The sequence below is a fragment of the Carassius gibelio genome, chromosome A21, assembly GCF_023724105.1.
Source record: "Carassius gibelio isolate Cgi1373 ecotype wild population from Czech Republic chromosome A21, carGib1.2-hapl.c, whole genome shotgun sequence".
In the NCBI taxonomy this organism is placed as follows: Eukaryota; Metazoa; Chordata; class Actinopteri; order Cypriniformes; family Cyprinidae; genus Carassius; species Carassius gibelio.
This window is the reverse complement of record NC_068391.1, coordinates 9,164,980-9,186,320: the sequence shown is the minus strand read 5'-3', so window position 1 is coordinate 9,186,320 and position 21,341 is coordinate 9,164,980. Positions and strand designations below refer to the sequence as shown.

General features: G+C 37.2%; 1 protein-coding gene across 1 annotated transcript; it reads right to left on the bottom strand.

The window, feature by feature from the left end:
* Window positions 1-712: 712 nt before the first annotated feature.
* Window positions 713-20,487, bottom strand: LOC127942282 (transmembrane protein 132D-like). The gene is made up of 9 exons (XM_052537964.1): window positions 20,445-20,487; window positions 16,999-17,872; window positions 12,196-12,342; window positions 9,576-9,750; window positions 8,038-8,181; window positions 6,067-6,272; window positions 4,865-5,135; window positions 4,470-4,661; window positions 713-3,174 (listed from the first exon to the last, which is right to left on the bottom strand). The coding sequence occupies exons 1-9, from the start codon at window positions 20,485-20,487 to the stop codon at window positions 1,759-1,761; spliced, it is 3,468 nt and encodes a 1,155-aa protein (XP_052393924.1). The 3' UTR covers window positions 713-1,758.
* Window positions 20,488-21,341: the final 854 nt, after the last annotated feature.

The window sequence follows — 21,341 nt, the reverse complement described above, 5'->3', positions numbered from 1 at the left end:
TCTTCTTTTCACTCCATGCGGTCACTGATGAGCTGAACCAGAGCACAGGTCAAAGACTAGATAAAGGCATCTGAACCAGAAAACAATCAGGAGGCATAAGGAACTTTAGAAGAAGCTGTACTGCTGCAGTGATATAATGGATGAATACACATATTAATAATAAGAAAAACCACTGGAGCCACTATGCATCAGTGTTAACATAAATAAAGGATGTGATACCATGGGCTCAAAACAATGTGTCATTAAGGACCACTACAACAATAGAAATATACTCAATCAGACTCTTTATTTGGTAAATTCATAAGCAGAAAACCAACAGTTAATACTGAAAACTGGGGCTCTGATTTTCTGTTTTAATATTAATTTTAATATTAAATAAGCATAAAGTGTCCCTATTAAGCTATTTCAAAGGTTCACAATCTGGCTTTGGGAGTCCTCAACCACAGGTTCGCATGCATGCAAAGTTTTTATTATTATATGCATTTAAATGTAACTTATTTCTCGACAACTCTCAAACAATCTTGATTGGTCCGATGATCCAGTCTGTTGTTATGCGTTCTACTATTCTCTCAATTCAGTGGCACACATATTCACAAAAGCATTGTATTGCAAAAGAAAATTTAAGTATTGAGAAAAAACAAATGTACTTTTTGCTAACAAAAATAAAGAATTGCAAAAGGAAATTAATTTGCATGAAAAAAAGAAGCTTTGCGAAACAAATTAAGTAATTGTAAAATATTAATGAAACTGAGCAAAAGCAATGGTTTTGAAACATATTTCATGGCTATAGATACTAATATCTTTACAATGCTGCTTTTATTTAGCGTTTCAGTGAGCTTACAATACCGTTTTTTCACTTTGATGGAAATTAACCATTTTATGATACAACTGAGGGAAAAGCCTCTGTTTCGCAAAGCTTAATTTCACCATCACTAATATCTACACAAATGAGCTATGGCGTTTAAAGAGGGTTCAAGTTTTTAAGGGATGTCCACACAGGACGTAGGCTGGCATTATGCAGATGTGGTAGCTAGTGAATTGTAAACTTCACAGAAATGGGATTCAAATTTTAAACGACTCATTGAAGCGATTCAGAGTGATTCAGTGACTATTTCTTTTGAGAGACAATAACTTTATTTATGATGCACTTTCAGCTTAACAACTTTGCAGATGGTTTGCAGTCACATACAGCTACGTTACACACCGCATGTAAGGTCATTTTCAAAAATCCATAACAGTGGCACTTTAATATAATACAACTTCATATTTGTATTAATCAATATATTTTATAAAATTTCATTTTTAGACATTTTAATTGAAATATTTCATTAAATTACATGTGGAGTATCTGTCTGTTTAAAAACACAAGAAGGGGTTCATTATAAAACATTATATAATCTTCCTTAATATATTATCAGCAATCTTATATACATTTATAAAATATTTGTTGTGATCTGTTTCTACAGGTTTAATAATAATATTACAAATATACAAAAGCAGGAAAAGTAAAAACATTGAAAAAGGTCGCTGAAATATTTGCATCAAATTTTAAAAAACATTTCAGACAGGCATACACATAAATGAGAAAGAAATGTTTGTGTTAAATTGTTCATAAAAACATTACTGTCCAATTCAGTTCAATACAACAATTTATATAAGAATGGATTCATGGACTCATGGACAATTTACACAGAGATTCCTGCTCTTATTTCATGAATGAGGCCAATAAAGCTGTTGCATACACAACCATTTCTTGTATCACACCTTTGACACTGGTGTAGCCACAGGCCATGGACCTTCTGGCAGAAACCCTTGGGAATCTTTGTTAATAATTCCTGGTGTCTGACCAAATACTTCCACTGGGCTACAAAAATGTACATGATTGACTCTTTCGGCTTTACTATTTAACCCACCCTGGCCAATAGTGGCAGCTTGACAACCTACAGCTGGTTGGCTGGCCCAGTTGAAGTTCTGGCTGTTCTTGAGAGCAGCCAGATGTTTGATGTCCAGAGTAGCGAAGGTTGTAAACTGTACTTGATTCCTTTTGCTTGTGGGAGAATGTAGAGGTTCAGTGCGAATGGGCCTTGCCAGGAGGGTGGCTGATCTGACAGCCATCGGAGGCAAAGGAGCCATCGGCTCCCATCTTGGAGGAAGCGTGTTGGTTCTTCGCCCTAGAGTGGCAGTTCTCTCCTCGCCTGCAATGGCTGGGATCTCCCTTGGCTGGATTGTCTCAGGGCCTCTGCTCTTCTCCATCTGAATGGCTCTCGGGATCTTCACAGCTGCCTGCATCTCCTGCTTGGAGGTAGTTGCAATCGGAACAGCTCTGTTTTGCTCTGCAGCGGTGCCTAGACGAACCCAGTGATGCTTGTGCTCGGATTGACCCTGGGACTGAACTGGAGACTTCTTGCTGCGTAATCTTGCACTTTTGGTGGCACAGTGAAGTAAGATGGCGATAACAGCCAAACAAGAGAGCCCTACCAATGCATAGATGCAGACCTCTATGTCTGTGAACACACTAAACATATGTATCAGATCACTCTCCACTAGTGGTGGTTCTTGCTTAGGTTCTTCTGGTGGAAATGGAAAGTTGGAGCTCTCAAGCAAGTTTCCATAGCCATTCTTTATTGGACTTCTGGGACCTACAGTAACAAGTGCTCTGTCTGCGACAGGTTTAGTTAAGAGTGTTTTATCCATAGTGTTTATTGACTTAATTGTGGATACGCCATCTCCTATTGCTTCTTGAAAGTTGGATTTGGTTGACGCTTTGATCACATTTGTGGTGCTCTCTTGGATAACGGTGTGTTGAAGGTTGGATGTAAGGATCAATTTGTCTCCATCTTCACCATCATTGACCCGGACACTTTCTTTTTTGCCATTCCCTGCAAGCTGTTCATCCGGAGGGAATTTCACCTGCACCATGCCTCCACCCACAGCCAGTTTGCTCTTGCGTTTAGATTTCTGACAGGCCTCGCAGATAGCTAGCTCCGCTCTGAGCAGTAACCCCTGTCCCTCGGCTTCAGCAACCACAACAAAGACGGACCCTGGGATCTTCTGCACAGATGCTACCCTTGGGTCCAGTGAAGAAATGGTGAGGGAATAACCACTGGGATTGTAAATATCAAGAGGAGTCTGAGAGCCATCACTGAACTTTAGCCAGCAGCTAACCACTGCCTCCTGTAGTATAAAGTAACAAATATTAACTTAAACATTATGTACCACTATAACAGGCTCATCCAAGTTTGAAGCATCAAAGCTGGTCAACTTGGAAATCAATTTCCAGTTAGCATGACAGCTAGGATTGCATCTTAGTGATATGGCCATGTTAATTTCATATTAAGTAGCTCTTTGGCAGGAAATAGTATGTCAGGTGTGTCCAATCCTGCTCCTGGAGGGCCACTGTCCTGCAGAGTTTAGCTCCAACCCCAATTAAACACACCTGAACCAGCTAATCAAGAGACTTCCAGGCAGGTGTGTTGAGGCAAGTTGAAGATAAACTCTGCAAGAAAGTGGCCCTCCTGAACCGAGTTTGGACACACTTGTAGTTGCTTAAAAACCATTCATTGAGCTTTATGCATCCAAATGGATCAATATTTATGTTTGTGGTCAAAATTCCATTTGCTCAACCATCAGAGTGCACAGTGTGAAGAGTTTGTACCGTAACAAGCTTTGGCACAATAACCCAGAGCTGTTTGCTAATACATTATAAGCAAACAGCACCACAGGCTGTCCTATATTCTGGGGTGAAATACATTATGCATTGCCTTAGGAGCTCTGCTTGCAAAGCCCATCAAGAGACGAATGAGACCTCTCACTGAGTACTAATAGATTGATATTGATTGGATCATGTCATGACACTCAGCCCTGGCACTATTGTTTCTTACGCATAATGGTCAGTGCTTCTCGTGGATAGTGATGAATGGTACCAGACACTTAAAATTATTTTAAACAACTTGGATGGATAATGCATTTCTTTAGTAACTAATTACATGTCAATTTAACTGTAATGCAATGTTAATTTAGTACCTTTAATCATTTAAAAAATAATGTAAAAATAATATTTTATTTATTTATTAAAGACTAAAAGAGTTGTTTGAGTTTTTGATTTGTGTTGTTGTGTTTCCAATTTCACACAGTATTTAAAAAAACAGTACTCATGGTGCAAAATGCAATGCACAGGTAATAAATACATGAATCTATAGATTGCTTTGCACTGTACTATATATACCAGTTCAATGTTCAGTGATATGTAAAAAAAAAAAAAAAAAAAAAAACCTACAATATATTGACACATAAAGCCACTTGTTCTATTCAGTTTTTATGTGTCAGCCACAATTAACGTCATGTCTTTGAATTATCATTTGGGGGGGCTTTTCACTTGTCTCTTACATATGCAATTTTTTTTGTGGTAGGATTAATTAGCTTATAATTTGATTAATTAGACTGACATCCCATGTCGCTACATGAATTACCTGCTTGGGGTAATGTATGATCTCCTGTGTAGTTGTCTTGGCAACAATAGCCCTGTTGCTTCCTGAGCTGAGCTGCAGGTTCAGGGAAAGTCCAGAGACCAGCTGCACACCCAGCTCTGTAATACTGACTTTATCATCCAGAACCCGGATCATCCTCTCAGCCAGAACAGAGTCTGACAAAGGAGACATCACCTGATCAACAGAAACCAGCATGGCATCATTTCTTATTTATTTGTCTTCCAATAATAATAATAATAAAAAAAGCAATCCATCTATCTGCTGTCTGTACTGTCACTCATTTTAAATAAACTCACATTAAACTTTGTTGTCTTAATGAATAATGAGAATCGTGCAAAGCTGACAGCTGCGGGCGACTCTGTCATGTTTACCATTACCTGCACAGTGGTGACTCCCACAGCCTTGCCTGTCAGCACGGATCCTGCCTGCAGGCGAGCCACGCTCGTATCCCCAACTCTCAGAAAGTAGCGCACCAGCCGCGTCACATCTACCTGCCAATCAGAGCCAAGGAAGTATGCAGGAGATGGGCTGCTTGGATCTGGCGATTCTGCGGTGAAGACCGTAAGCACTTGAATCAGACTGTGCTGATACTGCAGCATGCAGCCTCGGCTCTTCCTCTCATCCTCTTCCTCTGTGTCCCAGCTCACTCTGAGAAACATGCGGAGAGAAGATGAACAATTTTTTTTCCATCACTCTCCTGTTCTCAATATATCTGCTATTTGACTATGCTCAGCAATCTCTCATCTCTACCTTATAATGAAAGTCTCTGCAATGTCATAAAAAACTGCCAGGATATCTCTGCGGAACACATTCTCTATTCTAACAAGAACGCTTTGGAGCAGTTTTAAAGTGGAAAAAGTCTGTATGAGGGGGAAAATCAAATATAGAAGTTCTGAGCTAGGAACCAATATTAAAAATAAAATGAGAAAATAAAATTCTCAGTGGAATACAAGATTGAAAAATTCAAGAACAATTCACAATATAAATTATGCAACAAATTTTTTTTTTATTAAGAACCCCTTCCTGCCCCCCAAAGTTAATTTTAATAATTTCAATATATTCAAATTCAAATTTAAGAACATAAACCCCACTTATTTATTTATAATGATATTCATTATTTATTTATAAAAGTCTACAATGTCAAAAAATGTCGGGAAATCACTGCACAACACATTCTCCATTCTAACAGTTTAGAGTTTTAAGTGGAAAAAGTTATAATGAGGTGGAACATCAAATATAGATGTTTTGAGCTAATTTGGGGAACTAAGAATTAAAAAAATATATTATTGATTACCAAACCATAGACAATTAAATGTTAATAATTACAAATCTTTTTTACCTTTGTCAAATTTAAGAAAATAAACCACATATGTTTGTTTATAAAAGTGTATACATTTGTTTTGTCACTATTTAGATAAATGCATTTAAAAGTGCAAAATGATATTATTACACATTTGAATTATACCCACAACTGCTATATGGATTTCAGATGGCTACATTCTGACTAAAAGCACCAACATTTTAAACCGTATGAAGCTTGTTGTGGCAGTGTGTCATTGCAAATACACTTGTCTCTTACCTTTTGCTCCCTGTGACAGGAACTCTCCAGGCTTTGATCTGACTGAGCTCTGGATCAGATATCTCCATATGCAAGGGCAGTCGAGGCATCCATACGCTCACCTCCAGCTGTGTGCTCAGGTAGCTGTAGGTGAAGTTCACCATCATCCTCACTCTTCCGCGTGTCTCCTTTCCGTTAACATACACAGAATCACACCTTTCAGACACCTGTGTGTGAAAAGGGCATATTAAGTTTAGTGCTGTTTAACAGGTAGCATGGGTTTAAAGATATTTTAATAGATCAGTCACAATATTTAGGAGGAAAGAGGCTTCTTATTTCTCAGGTGCTCGATTTGTTTATGTTTTCAGTATTGCTACAGACTATATCACTACAGAAATTCAATGTTATTTCCTAAATTTTGTAGTTTGTGAGTCGTGCATCGTGGTTCCACAGCAAGGCACAAAATCACTTCCTAGATTTCCCACATTCAATGTTTTTCAATGGTGGAAACGAAATCTTAACCAAAAATCTAGTCTCTTCAGTTTCACTGACTGATGTCTTGACACCTAAATCTCTTAATATCTAATTTTGGAACTTTGTATTGCAGAACTCGCATGGTCTTATATTACATAAAAATATTTTGTGGTATGACATTCCTTATTTTTACATGGCTTTGGATAAAAATGCCTGATAAAAGTATAAATGTAAATATAAAAAATATAAAAGATGTTTTCTGGTAATGCAGACATGAGCATCAGTGTGGTGTAAGGTAATGAGCCCTGTGTACTGTACATTGTTCTATCTCATTAGGAAAATCTATGGGCACTGTTGCATAACTGTTTCATTCACCCCCAGTACTTCAAAGACTAATTTATAAACCACAGATCTAGTCTGATTCAGAACTGTGTGCCATAAAAATATTTTCAAGACAAAAAAAAAAAAAAAAGATTGAGAGAGACGTCCTTTATTTTCAAAATAATGTAATTTATTCATGTGGTGCATGGGTTTGTGTGCAGTAGTTCAGTCATTCCTTGTTTGTTATTTACTACTGAATAAGTTAGTCCCTTCATTTATGTTTGAAGGCTTAACCTGGAAAAGACGAACTCAGGAGGGCACTGGAGAAAGACTGGAGATCTTTATATCCTCAGATACTCACAGTGAATCTGTGAAAGTGAAAGTGTTTAATATGGAAAAACTCCAGAGGATGATCTGGAAATAATAAAAAAAAGAGCTCAAATTCTTCATAATAAGTATGCAAAAAATAAGACTGTTATCAAGGGCACACAATTTAAATAATGAAATTATATAACTGTGCATATTTTAGATAGCAAAATAAGCATGCTTATCAACTTTTAAAAGTCAAGGGAAATAATTTCTATATCTTTCATTATTGTAGTCGAAGGTCCATTCAAACTCAGACAAGGTCAATAAGAATACATTAAATATGCGTTCCCTCGCAAAAAAAAGATAAACATGGGTTTGTGCTGTGAATAATTTCCTGCTGAGAGAATTAAATCACGAAAAGGGATATTAAGTTAAATTATCGTATTCAGCTTATGTCATGTTGATCGTTTTGAATATTGTTGGGCCTATGCAGTTTATGGTACTATGAATAAATTAGTTCAATTATGAGCACATTTTTGATTACATTTGGTACTGTCTGATACAAGATTTTGCTCCCGAGGCAAATCCAGTTGACCCAGAGGACAATCCGGCAATAACAAAGGGATAAAGCTCTTCATAATACACAGGGGGAAAAGACAGCTGTGCTTTAAGTAAAAAACACAAGTTCAGTGAGGGCTTTTTTCTTTTTTTAGGTGAGGAACTAGGAAGTGGTAGTTCTCTAAACCGAATTCTCTGACCCCTCTCTCAAGTGCTCTTGAGGTCAGATAGACAAGTCATTCAGAAGCAGAGGAAGGCTGCTAATAGGAAGCACAGAGAGTGTGAGATTGCTAAAACTGTCAGAAGTGGCCTGACTTTGACATGCATTACCTTCAGGACATCCTGATCTGAAGACCTGCAGTGAGATGAGTTAGTGATATCTGTGATGGAGCCATCAGCCTCAACTCCCAAAACTTTCACAGGCACAGAAACCATCTTCCCAGTCAGCACGGCCGTGTTCAGGAGCTCCGTATCCTGGAAAAGCACAACAAACAACACTCATTTAGCACTAAATTTGACATGACCAGACTAAAGGATAAAGGTTTCAAACTGAAATGTATTCTAAATGTTGCATATTTTAATTTTAGCAAGATGATGTGATCTAGCTGGCTAACATATAAGATGATGTGATCTAGCTGGCTAACATATAAGATGATGTGATCTAGCTGGCTAACATATAAGATGATGTGATCTAGCTGGCTAACATATATGTCACCCTGAACCACAAAAGAAAGTTATAAGTTGCGATTGAGAATCCTCCAAATGCAACACAACAGATGCTGACTGTGATTTGAAAAGTTTCCGTCAAAATCCCACACTCTTATACCGGTGTTATTTCAGAGACAGGGTCACTGTGAAACAGACCGTTCCAGTAAACAAATCTGGCAGCTAGCTTTATAATGCATGCTTGATATCAATGAATTGTCACAATCTCTTTTTGTTTTATTTGTCTTGAATATTTACATGATAAAAGCTATATCATTATATTTTAATGGCTGCTGGAGAACTTGTTACAAAGGAATGCATGTGGATGGCTTTGGGAATTACGTGTGTGTCCTAATAAAATTAATGTCAGTGAATGTCAGGGTAAATTCTGCGGTAGTTTGACCAATGTTAGGGGACTAGAGGAAGATCAAAGGCCAAAAGAAGTGGCACTGTGCCACTGGACAATTAATACACATATACACACTCACAAAAACACACAGACAGAACAAAGACACATAAATCATGTATAAAGGCTGTCATTGTAGCTTTATAGTGAAAGGACTTTTCTCAAAGCATGACAAATACTTGTCACACCAATGCGATTTCATTTTGAAGGGTCCACGCTTCACAGACGTCCTTACAAAACATGACCTCACAAAACCTTTAAAAGTTAAAGGGATAGTTCAAAGAAAATAAAAATATCTGTCATTTATTTACCTTCACGTTATTCAAAATGATGCTTTGTTCTAAACCAATATAAGATTTTTTAAATAATTTTTACACTGATTTTTTCCAAACAATGAAGTTTATATAAATAAATATATATATATATATATATATATATATATATATATGTATATATATATATATATATATATATATATATATATATATATATGTATATATATATATATATATATATATATATGTATGTATATATAAAAATATATATATATATATATATATATATATATATATATATATATATATATATATATATATATATATATATATATATATATATATATATATGTGTGTATATGTATATATATATATATATATATATATATATATATATATATATATATGTATATATATATAATAGTTCCAGGTGATCATAATACAAAGAAAGTTGGTCAAAAGTAAAAACAAACATTCCTGACCGTGATCAGTGGTGCTATTCCCACATAGTCTCTCTGAATGGTGTAAATCCTCATGGTTCCTTCATCCCGGATCATGTTTCCAGGCAGCTCCAGTCGCCACGTGATCATCTGGCTCTCTAACTGATCACTCTGCTCCTCCGTCTCAAAGTCCAACTGTAAGACTTCCAGCAGACCTCTGTAAATACGAGATCAGCACACAGTCACATACCAATCTCTGCAACAAGTAACTTCAATTCGTTTTCTGGGTCAACAGAGACATACTGTACAGTGCCAAAGAGGACAGTGTGAAATCTTAAAGGAATAGTTTACCCCGAAATTAAAATTCTGTCATTAATTACTCACCCCATTGTCGTTCAAAACCTGTAAGACCTTTGTTCATCTTCAGAACACATATTAAGATATTTTTGATGAAATCCGAGAGCACTCTGACTCTCCATAGACAGCAAGGTAACTACCACATTCAAGGTACAGAAATGTAGAATAAACATCGTTAAAATGGTCCATGTGACATCAGTGGTTCAACCGTAATTTTACAAAGCTACGAGAATACTTTTAGTGCACAAAGAAAACAGAAATAAAGACTTTATTCAACAATTCTTCTCCCCCGAGTTACCATCTACTGCTATTATCAAGAATAACACAACCCATGCGCATGATGCTGATGCTGCTGACGTAGAACACACATGTGCTGCACCTTGTTTACGAACAGAGGAAAGCATGCGAATGTTACACTATAATGGCGGTGGGTGGTAACTCAGGGGAGGAGAATTTAAAAAAACATACTTTTAGCTAAAAAAGTATGATCATAGCTTCATAAAATTACTTTTGATCCACTGATGTCACATTAACTATTTTGTTAATGTTCTTGGTACCTTTCTGGACCTTGTACGTGGTAGTTACCTTGCTGTCTATGGAGGGTCAGAAAGCTCTCAGATCTCATCAAAAATATCCTAATTTGTGTTCTGAAGATGAAATAAAGGACTTACGGGTTTGAAACGACATGAGAGTGAGTAATTAATGACAGAATTTTCATTTTGGCCTGAACTAACCCTTAAATAATGAAATCACAATCAGAGATGGAGCTTCTCATCCACATTAAAACAGGCAGCATTATAATGAGTGTATCAGTAGGTTCATTGCAGGAACACGATTCAGCTAACACCACATCTTTCAGCAAGGAAAGGCTTTGATAAAGTGCTTTTATATAACTAAAAGAAAGACTTAAATCCAACTTTTTATGATTCATGCATTTCTATATGGTATGCTGAAGCTCTCACGTAAAAAGGAAGCTTTGAAAGCATCAGAAAAGTAAGTGTCTGTGTAGAAAAAGCTTTCCCAGAGTGGACAGATCCTTAGAGATTTGATTCAAAACTCTATAAATCTTTATACAATATTGTCTTAAATGATGCAATCTCACACGGATTTTTGCTTTCAAGACCATCGTTAAGAGATAAGGGGTGAAAGGTCAAGTGAGCCATGACCCATAATCACTATTCTGTATTAAAGGTTTACCAGCACAGAGTTAACTTTTCCGTTTCACTGGTTGATGTGGAGATCTCTGCTCTAATCTTGTGGAATGTGTTGGTCTTTAAGCTGGTCTAACACACTGATGCACTGAGGATGATTAAAGTTAAGTGGGTCGTCGCTGTAAAACATGGAAAGAATGGCACTGAAAGAAGTAGTCAGGAGAGACTGCACTGCATGCTTAATGGCAGCGGGTGACTGCAGCCATTGATGAGCTATTAGAGTTTCCACAAAACTGATATCCGATTAAATCAATATTCAATATTTTAAAAAAAGTATGTTTATGTACAGCATGTTACAAGCTGCTAGAATTATACATTATACATGATACATGCTATACTCTGCAATAATATTGGCAACACATTCCCGTGGACAATGAACAAGAGCCAATGAGACCAAGAGAAATATGACACCCAGATGGAGACTGACAAGATGCTCACAGTATTCAAGACGCATTTGAATTGGATCCAAAAACAATCAAAAATCTCTTTATATGAAAACCAAGCCAACCGCTCCCCAGTTTAGATGCACATAGGTATAATGCACTCTGAGCTCATTCTTCTTAATAACAGCGGAGGAATGGTACGTTTTCTGTAATTACTAGCAGAGGTGATGGAAAGATTTCACATTTTTATTTATTTTTAGTTATTTTCAGTCGCTTTCCACATGAATAACTAACGTTATGGAATTGATTGAATGGCATTAATCATGAAATCGCAAAGTGTCAAGTTTTTCTCTGAAGCTACTGTCTGTACAGGGTAAACGCAGTTAACCTGCACCTTTTAACTATAGAAAGAGATTGTCTTTAATTTTCATTCAAAATACCATCCTGCAAAAGGCGAACAGGTTGTCTGAACATATGTGAGTACCTGAACAATGGGGAGTGGGAAATTAGAAGGAAGTTTTTCTCTGTTAAAAAATAATTTAGCAATCTGTCACTGAATTCTCAGAGTTTCAGAGGAAACATACCACAGCTGGTGATGTGCAAGGGCAGAAAATGCTTTTTAGCTATGAAATGCCTTTGAAGTGTGAACTACGGAGAGTCTGCGGTTCAGTAGTTTCTAAGAACAATGAGGATGATGCGGCGAGGGCTTGCCTTTTGCTAGTAAATGTGCTTTTCTTCTGGCAGGTCACAGAGATGGTTTGGGTGTCACTTCCTCTGCCAGGTTCCAGAATGATGTCCCACATGTGCGCGTCACTGGGTCTGGCTGTGCTGAATGACATGCCTTTTCTTGATGTGGCTCTATGAGAAGAAACACACAAACACATCGATGACATCAGTGGAAAGGTCTCAGCTTCAGACAGAGACACACAGTCTGCTGACTGACTGCCTGTAGCATATTGAATACAAAAATGTGAAAGTGACATACAGCCAAGTATGGTGACCAATACTCAGGATTCATGCTCTGCATTTAACCCGTCCAAAGTGCGCACAAACACAACAGTGCACACACACACAGCAGTGGGCAGCCATTTATTCTGCAGCGCCCAGGGAGAAGTTGGGGGTTCAGTGTCTTGCTTAAGGGCACCTCAGTTATGGTATTGCTGGCCCGAGACTCAAACCCACAACCTTAGGTTTAGGAGTCAAACTCTTTAATCACTAGGCCAGGACAGCTGGCTTAAATGGCCAGTTGCAATCTTATTGGCTGCTGCTATTAAAGGATTTACACAAGTACAGTTAATATTACACTACCATTCAAGTATAAAGTCAGTAAGAAGTCTTATGCTCAACAAGGTTGCATTTTAATTGAAAATACCATAAAAGCAGTAATATCATTAATTATTCTCACAATTAAAAAAATGTTTTGTATGTTAATATATTTTACAATTAACATTTATTTCTGTGATAGAAAAGCAGAATTTTTAGCAGCTATTACTCCAGTCTTCAGTGTCACATGATCCTTTAGAAATCATTCTAATATGCTGATTTGGTGCCCGACAAATATTATTTAATTCTCATTATTTTCAATGTTCAAAACAGTTGTCCTTTTTAATATTTCTGAGGAAATCGTGATACACAATTTAAAGAAAAAAGTTCAAATAGCATTTAAATAGCAACAGCATTTATTTGAAAGACAAATATTTTGTAACATTTTAAATGTCTTTACTAAATGTCACTTGATGTATTTAATGCAGAATTGCTGAACAAATTTATTTTCTAAAAAAAAAAAAAAAAATCTTACTTATCAAAATGTTTGAACTTAAGGAATAAAAGAACTCAATTTGCCAAAATATTCCAGTTTAGCATTGCTTCACACAGTAAACATCCATGTATGATACAGTGAACATGTCCAGTGCTAACTGAATGTTTGCTAGAGGGCATGTGTGTTAAAGAAACTCGTGGACAGAAAATTAACAAACACATCTCAAGCCCATCTGCACTGACATCCCCTTTCCATTCAACCTGACTTATGGGCCACATTTATAAAAAAAACTAAAAATAAACCAACAAATAACATACAAACTGGTTAATGGCAGCAGAAGGGAGATATAACGGACAGCTTTAAATCCTGTTCATAGGACCTGTTAACCATGGGTTGAGGTCAGTTAGCATTGCTCTCAATTCCTTGTTTCACTTGCCAGTTTTAAATCTTGGCTCAGTCTCTGTTGCAGAAAGAGCGAATGAACATTTATCAATGTTGTATTTATCAAGGGTGTAAAGCGAGCATGCCGCTATAGAGAATTAAATCTCTCTGTCTCCTTTCGCTTGGGCCAACACAACCACATGTCCACCATTAAGTTTAAAGACAGAGCCAAATGCTTATTTTCTTCTCTTATTTTTATTCTTCTCCTGTATCTCTTGGCTTTGTCCACCAGCCAGTCAGTTAGTCGGTCCCTCCTCTCCACTGATGGGACTTAGAGACTGTGGAGTCTTGCCACGAGAGAATCTCACAGACATGTGCTGGAGTCAGGCGTCTTGGGAACCTCAGCCAGAGAGGAAACACGGCTGACAGCATTGTGACACACTGCATTATCTTTCCTCGACCCCTCATCCATCTTTTTTTTTTCCTCAGTTTCACACCACATACTGCAATTCTGCCTCAAAAACAACAGATTTCCAGGCAGCAGATCTCATTAGCATATGTGCACAATGAGACCACAAAAAAAGACACATGCAGATGTGGATTTTAATGATTCTTTCCCAGAATGTATAATGCAATAAACACACGTGATGGGCTTTTATCTGGTATTGAGAAGAAATACATGATATTACGGCTGATATCAGTTCACATCGCATGTAGATCTCTGGGACAGCATCTGTCAATCAACCCCTGGGACTCAGGGGAGAGGGATCAGGGTCTGTCTTGACCCATTTTGTATCGTCATCATCTTCAGTGCAGACCGGCAATTTTTAGAGGCAGATGATGCCCTCAGTTGGATAATCCAAACATTTTACAATTCAGGGAAATCAAGAGAAACAATGAAAGCATGAGAGGAAAATAAGGAAAATAATAATAAATTATTGCAATACCGAGAGAGAGCGAGAAAGAGACAGAGGGTCTGTGAGTGTGTTCTGTTGTGGTCTGCCAGGGGAAGAAACACTGTATGGATGAGTGGCAAAAGAGTTCAGTCAAATCTATAATGAGGATCTTGATGGAATGAATCCCTGACACAAAATCAAAGACAAACGAATATTGATAGAATAGAATAAAATAGAATAGAATTCATAACATTAATAAGTAGAATTATATTTATATATATTTATATTTATATATTATATATTTTTAGTTTACTCGCCAGACTGATATACTATTTTACACACACACATGCACACACACGCACACACACACACACACACACACACACACACACACACACACACACACACACACACACACACACACACACACACACACACACACACACACACAGACACACACACCAACACATATATATGATTCCAATCAGCTTATATTTGTAAAATGGCACAGCTTCTTAAATCTTAATCAGTCAGTCAAGCATTATATTATGGTATTAAGCACTGTTTAATGATAGAACTTTAGTGATTAGAAATAAAACTTGATAACCATGTATGAATATGGGTGGTGTTGGCGCAGTGGATAAGACACATGCCTTTGGTGTGAGGGACCTGGGTTTGAATCCAATGTGAAACACCAATGTGTCCTTGAGCAAGACACTTAACCTCTAGTTGCTCCAGAGGCGTGCAATATATAGCGACATTTAGTCGCACAGAGTAAAATTTTTGTCACAACTGCCACGAGTGGTTTACTCGCAATGTAGAATGTTGTAAATGTAAACAAGATATTTTCTAAATTAACTGGGTTTTTTTAGTAACAGAAAACATGTTGGTGGTGTTGCACTGCACATGGCACTTCATAATTTGTGATGTCTAATGGTTGTCTGAGCTTGTCTATAGTCCAGGCAGCCTGAGCTGAAATAACTTTCTGGGTAAAAGAGAGCAGATCTCTGAAGGGTTAAAGACTTCACTAATTTTCAATCAGTGTGAGGATTATCTATCATAACCTCAGGGGTCTGGACTCTATCTTGGAGAGAGAAGTGGGGCAGAGATTTTTCCCTGGATAAAATCAATCTCTTTGGGATACCAGCCTCCACCTCACTTTACTGCTAACACTGAAAGCAAATGTCCATTTGAGCCAGGGCCGGGGGCAAAGTAAACCCTATCAGAGCCGCATGGATATTGGGGGCTCAGGTGGTATATAGAGCTCAGTTGCCGATCAAATGTATATCTCAGATCACAGACAGGGTTCCTCAAATTTCCAGAATAACCAGAACAAATCAAAATCTCATATTAGATATCAGTCCAACCATAATGTCCAAAGAGAGTCAAAACACTTTAGGGAATATATATATATATATATCCCCACAGTACCATCTAAATTAAACTACTTTGGAATTTTGACTATTGGCTTACAATATGGGTCAGAATACAATTTACATCATCAGTCAGTCCCCAGATTCACTTGCCTTCCAAACTAACGCAAACAAACTTTGTCAGAAAAATAACAGGTTTGCCAATACAGGAAAGAACAATACCTCTGGTCCAAATATGCCTGTAAATCCAATTTACTAATTTATATGTTTTTACTCCATTGCTGTGGGTTGAGACTTGAATGCACTGTGTGTTTTTGTATGATAGAGCTCTCGCTGTAATATGTTCACTTCTGCCCAAAGGACTCAAGTAGTTATTAGATATTTATTTTCTTGCTCTATTAAGTTGATGCATTATTTAGAAGCCGCACAAACAGTGCAATGTTAAGGAATGAATGCTGCCAAATAATTTCTCCATTAGTTTGCCATATATGGAAGAGTGCCTTTGAAACTACTCAAGTTGGAAAAGTGAACTGAGCCGGCACAGGGTTATTACATTTTGATCTGTACACTGAGTGGGACCATTAAATTTTCTCGGCTATGAAGTGGCATGACTGTATTGTTGCATACTTGTTAAATGCACTAAGCTTCTGGGGAGTTTGACACATCTGTTGGCTCCATGCCACACTTCTGTTCCAAATAGGACGCTGTTATCTCAATCCCCAACGCACCTCCTCATCTTATTTTGGCCTGACCCAAAGTCTCTTCCAGGAAGACAGTTGACATTCATTGTGCCATCTGAGAAAACCATATAATCCTGAACAGAGTAAATCCAATTTCTCAGCACTACATTATGTGCACAGATTTTTTTGCTGACTTCGAGGTAGAAGCATGTGAAATGATTATAGTCTGAAAGCCAGGTTAGATCTACCTAACACTTGTTTATGCCATATTTTGCAGCGATCGTATTCACTTTAAATTCCAGAGATATTTTGGAGAAGAAACAAACTCATGCAGGTCTGGAACAACATGAAGGCGAGTAAATCATTTTTGGGTAGCTATCCCTTTAAGCAAAATTGGCAGGTAAGAAAGTGTGATCTCAATTTACCTGAGTATGAAACCTTCAACCGGTGATGTACTTGTTAGGAACACGTAGAATGTGGCTGTGTCTGTGGTCTTCAGTGGTTTCGAGGATGTCTGGATGATTACAGCTCCTCCAAGACGTAATCTCATAAACGTGGGGTTTCCAGGAGGTGATCGCAGAAGGTTTACAGTCCCAATCCTCTTCATTGAGGTACCATAGATCTGCCGTCCCAGTTCACCACGCTGTGGACCCCTTCTTATCTTGCTCTCCTGTGGGACACACTGACCACTGGGACGGGGTCCGATCTGGTAGTAAAGTTCAGCAACATTTCCTCTTTGATCACCTCTCTGCTCCCAGCTCGACCTACTACCTCCAGGGTTGAACCACCCTGGCTCAGGCTTCAGGTGCACCAAGCAGAAACCACCATCTGCTGAGATGTCACAGCTTTCCCTGACCTCCCTGGATTCCCAGAAGGCATATGCTGTAACGCAGAGATGCCCTCCTTCGTTCTGCCCTGGGATGTTTTGCACCGGCCCCTCGCTCATATCATCTCTATTACCAGTTGCATAAAACAACAGATATATGGCAGGTGTAGAAGATCTTACTTGACGGGCCAGTATAAATGGTCGGATCCTGGGGCCAGTGTGGATCATATGCAGTGGTATAGACTGCTCCAAAGACATGGGACCATAGCTGACATTGATAGCCGGCTGGCCATTGAGTCCAGTGAGGATGAAAGGTTGCCTTTGTGCCCGCAGGCTGGAGTTGTCCATTACGTCCTGACTGGTGTCTCTGAGGAGGAGGTAGTCTGCATTGATGATTTGATAGTTCACACTTGGAAGAACAGCGAGAGGGGACAGGGATCTTGGGTCATCTGACAACTCCACAAACTTAATTCCTTGAAGACACAATGGATCAAATTAGAAAAGCATAATACATATGAGAGATTATAAAGTATTAATGGTATTTTCCAGAAAATGTTGTACACATCACATATCCCTACTGACCCCCATAATGCAATTTTTCAGCTGGTTTTGTTTCATGAACCCGATTTGACTTCAAGTTTATTTTTGTGTTCAACCTGATGTTGGCACGCCTATTTTAGATGAACTTGAATATATATATTTTTTTAAATAAACACTTTAATTGTATACATCTTTTAGGCAAAATATACATATAGGATATCATAAAAGCATATTTATTTTGCTATCCTAAGTAAGCATGATTAAATGGTTAGTTAAATTTTAATATTTGCATTTTATTCCGGTCTTCAACTCCAACGCGTTTTTGAATCACTGCCCACTAGTTGTAAATGATTGCTCTACAGGATAATGTACTAATAAAACCTTTCATTCAAAAACACTGCAAAGGCAAGGTTACTTTCACAGAACATTATGCTTGGTAAATATGATATATATATATATATATATATATATATATATATATATATATATATATATATATATATATATAAATATTGCTATTGCTACATTCCAGGGTTGTATTTTGGAGAAGTCATTTGCTAGATGGCGTTCCTTCCTCATTCAAAGTCAGAGTAAAAAAAAAAAATAATAATAATAATGATTGGTCTAAACCTGTCGGTTGCCGGTTGAGCCTCTCCCTAATGTGCTAGTCTATAATCTTTTTAGAGAACATTTCCATAGATGTCAAGCCCACAAAATATTTTTGCAACTTCAATAGCACAAAACAACATTTCCCCTCTTGGTGCTGGATGATTTGGAATAAGGCTACGCAGGGGGAGGCAAAAATAGTCAACATCACTCTGATCAGGTCTACTGTGTGTCCGGACAAGCAGCTTGTCAAATCACTCATCTGGGAGAGGTGCTTTAACCTTTACCTTCTGACAGGCTGCAAGGGCTACACTGCCTTCTGTTCTGATTGCTAAAGTGCAGCATTGAAAAGCTGAAGGTTGATCTTGACATGCTGTGTGTTTTTGAAGGAGTTTGACAAATGCTGGTCCATGTGTCATACTGATACGTTTGATATGTGATTGCTATTCCTAAAAGAGGATCCTTCAAGTGAGGCAACAACAGTTTGAGAAAAACCTTGATGATATCTGTTTGTTTAAATATAGGTTTTACTGAAATAACCCACATATTATGGTTGCAAGGGTATCCAACTATACTAGAGGTCAGCTTCAAAGAACAAATGGGTTTGAGTTTTTAATTGATCAGATTTTTCACACTCCATTTTCTTTTGATATAAGCAGAGTTGAGTCAAACCCATCTGTCACAGGACAGATCATAGTCAAAGAGATCAGATTTTGTACTAAAGCCATAGCCTATATGCTATATAAATAAAATATATGTAATTAATAAACTATATAACTATATAAATTATACCATTTTTTAAATATATCTCAATTTATGTTTTAGGTATACTATAGCAAACCTAACTGACATAAGAGTCAAGTCAAATAAGAAATACTCTTAAACTAATACTTTTTATTTTTCAGCTTTAATTTCCAGTCTGTTACACAGGTTATCTTTGTCTTTCAAGCTATAGGGTGCTAATCAATGTGATGATTTGTCCTACTGGCATCCTATTGAATCCTATTGAAAAACAGTAGATGTCAAATAAACTATATATTTGCATCTCAGACTAGGAATCTCATGTGTGAAAGGGATTTCTCAAAGTAGGTTAATGGCTGAGCCTGAGGGGAAAAATGGACTAGTGTCCGTGCAGTGTCTAGGAACATTAGGTCAAACATGAATGAGTTTGCACAGCTCAAACTAGCACTCAGCCTCTGCACTGATGACCGGCCTAGCTATTTGTTAAACTTTCTAATTTCTAAATTGCTGCTTTTGGCATTTCTAAAAACTCCACAGCACATCATTTTCAAATTAGGAGCTTACCAAGTAAGGTTTTATTCAGTGTGAATCAAGACAATTTAAAAAAAAAAAAATCATTTCCTCTCAGTTTCATTATTAAAAACCATAGCATTGACTTCAAATTGTATGTGATAAAGTTTTAATTCCACTATCAAATAATCCACTTAAAGTAATACCTAAGCAGCTATTTGCATTCTGCAGGTAATTATATAAGCACATTCTAATTAAATCTATAATTACTTTTTATGCAAAACAATATTAATAGCCAAATGAATCCAAATAAACATTTATATTAATGATATGCTCGACTAAATGCACTTACAAAAAGTTACTTCCAATAAAGTTCACAACTCAGGTTACAATTTAAATATGCACATAACTGATATTAATGCAAACATTTTCACAGGTCTTTCAGCTCATACACTCATACTGTCGATTCTGAAATATTTCATGATAAATGAGAAGACATGGCTAATTGTTTCCAAACAATAGCAGTGAAGTCCATCTCTACCCGAATAGTCTGAAGCAAGATATTATATTAAATTATACAGAATTTATTTGAAATTATATAGCAATGTCCAACAGCAGGAAATGACGGATACGAGAGGAATGGCTTACCTTCTGCACAGGACAGGCACAACGCTATAACCATCAGCAACATTGTGCTCGTTTGTACAAACAAGTCCAAAACGGAGCGTAAATAACTTTATTTCTCTAATGCATTCCTAGAAAAATAAAAGCAAGAAGCAGAAAAAAATAACAGTAACGCAAGCTTTAAAATAAAATGTAACATGGTGCGCTCACGTGACATTAAAAGTAAAAACAGTTGTTGTTATGGTATTCAGCAAGCACAAACTCGATCACTTATGAGTCTGAAATATATATATAAAAAAAATAAAAAATATATATATATTTTATCATTTAAAATGTAAAAGTAAGCGCTGTCCCGATTCAGTTGCTGCTGTTTCTCGACCTCACATTCATCTGAGTCTGAACGATTAGATGTCACACGCATAATCCTCAGCAAATGAAATAGTGCGCTTACTGTAGTGCGCTTACTGTTGTCATGAAGCATCTCAATCTCGCCTGTCACTGCTCTTCTGTCATATGGACTGCAACCAGCAAATATCAGTGATATTAACTTAAAAGTTTTTTTTTCAAACAAATAACAGTATTTGCATTAACCTAGGAAACACGTTCAGATAATATATAAGAACTGTCTATTGCTGCATCGTAATAATATGAGTGCCTAAAATCTGGGGTATAGCCTAAGACAAAAAAAAAATCGTATTTTATTACTTGACCTTTGTGTCCGTATAGTGCAGTTCTACTTCTGCTATTATAGTTGAGGTTGTAAGCTATGTAGGCTAGAGTTTTCAAACACTTCATTGGTTTCAGAGGAGTGCTGCGGTGTAGCGTCCCCTGTTGACGGACAAACTTTAGTAAACAAAAACACACGTCTGGGAAGTAGCCTACACTTCAGCTGCACACAGAAATCTGGACATTATAAAAATA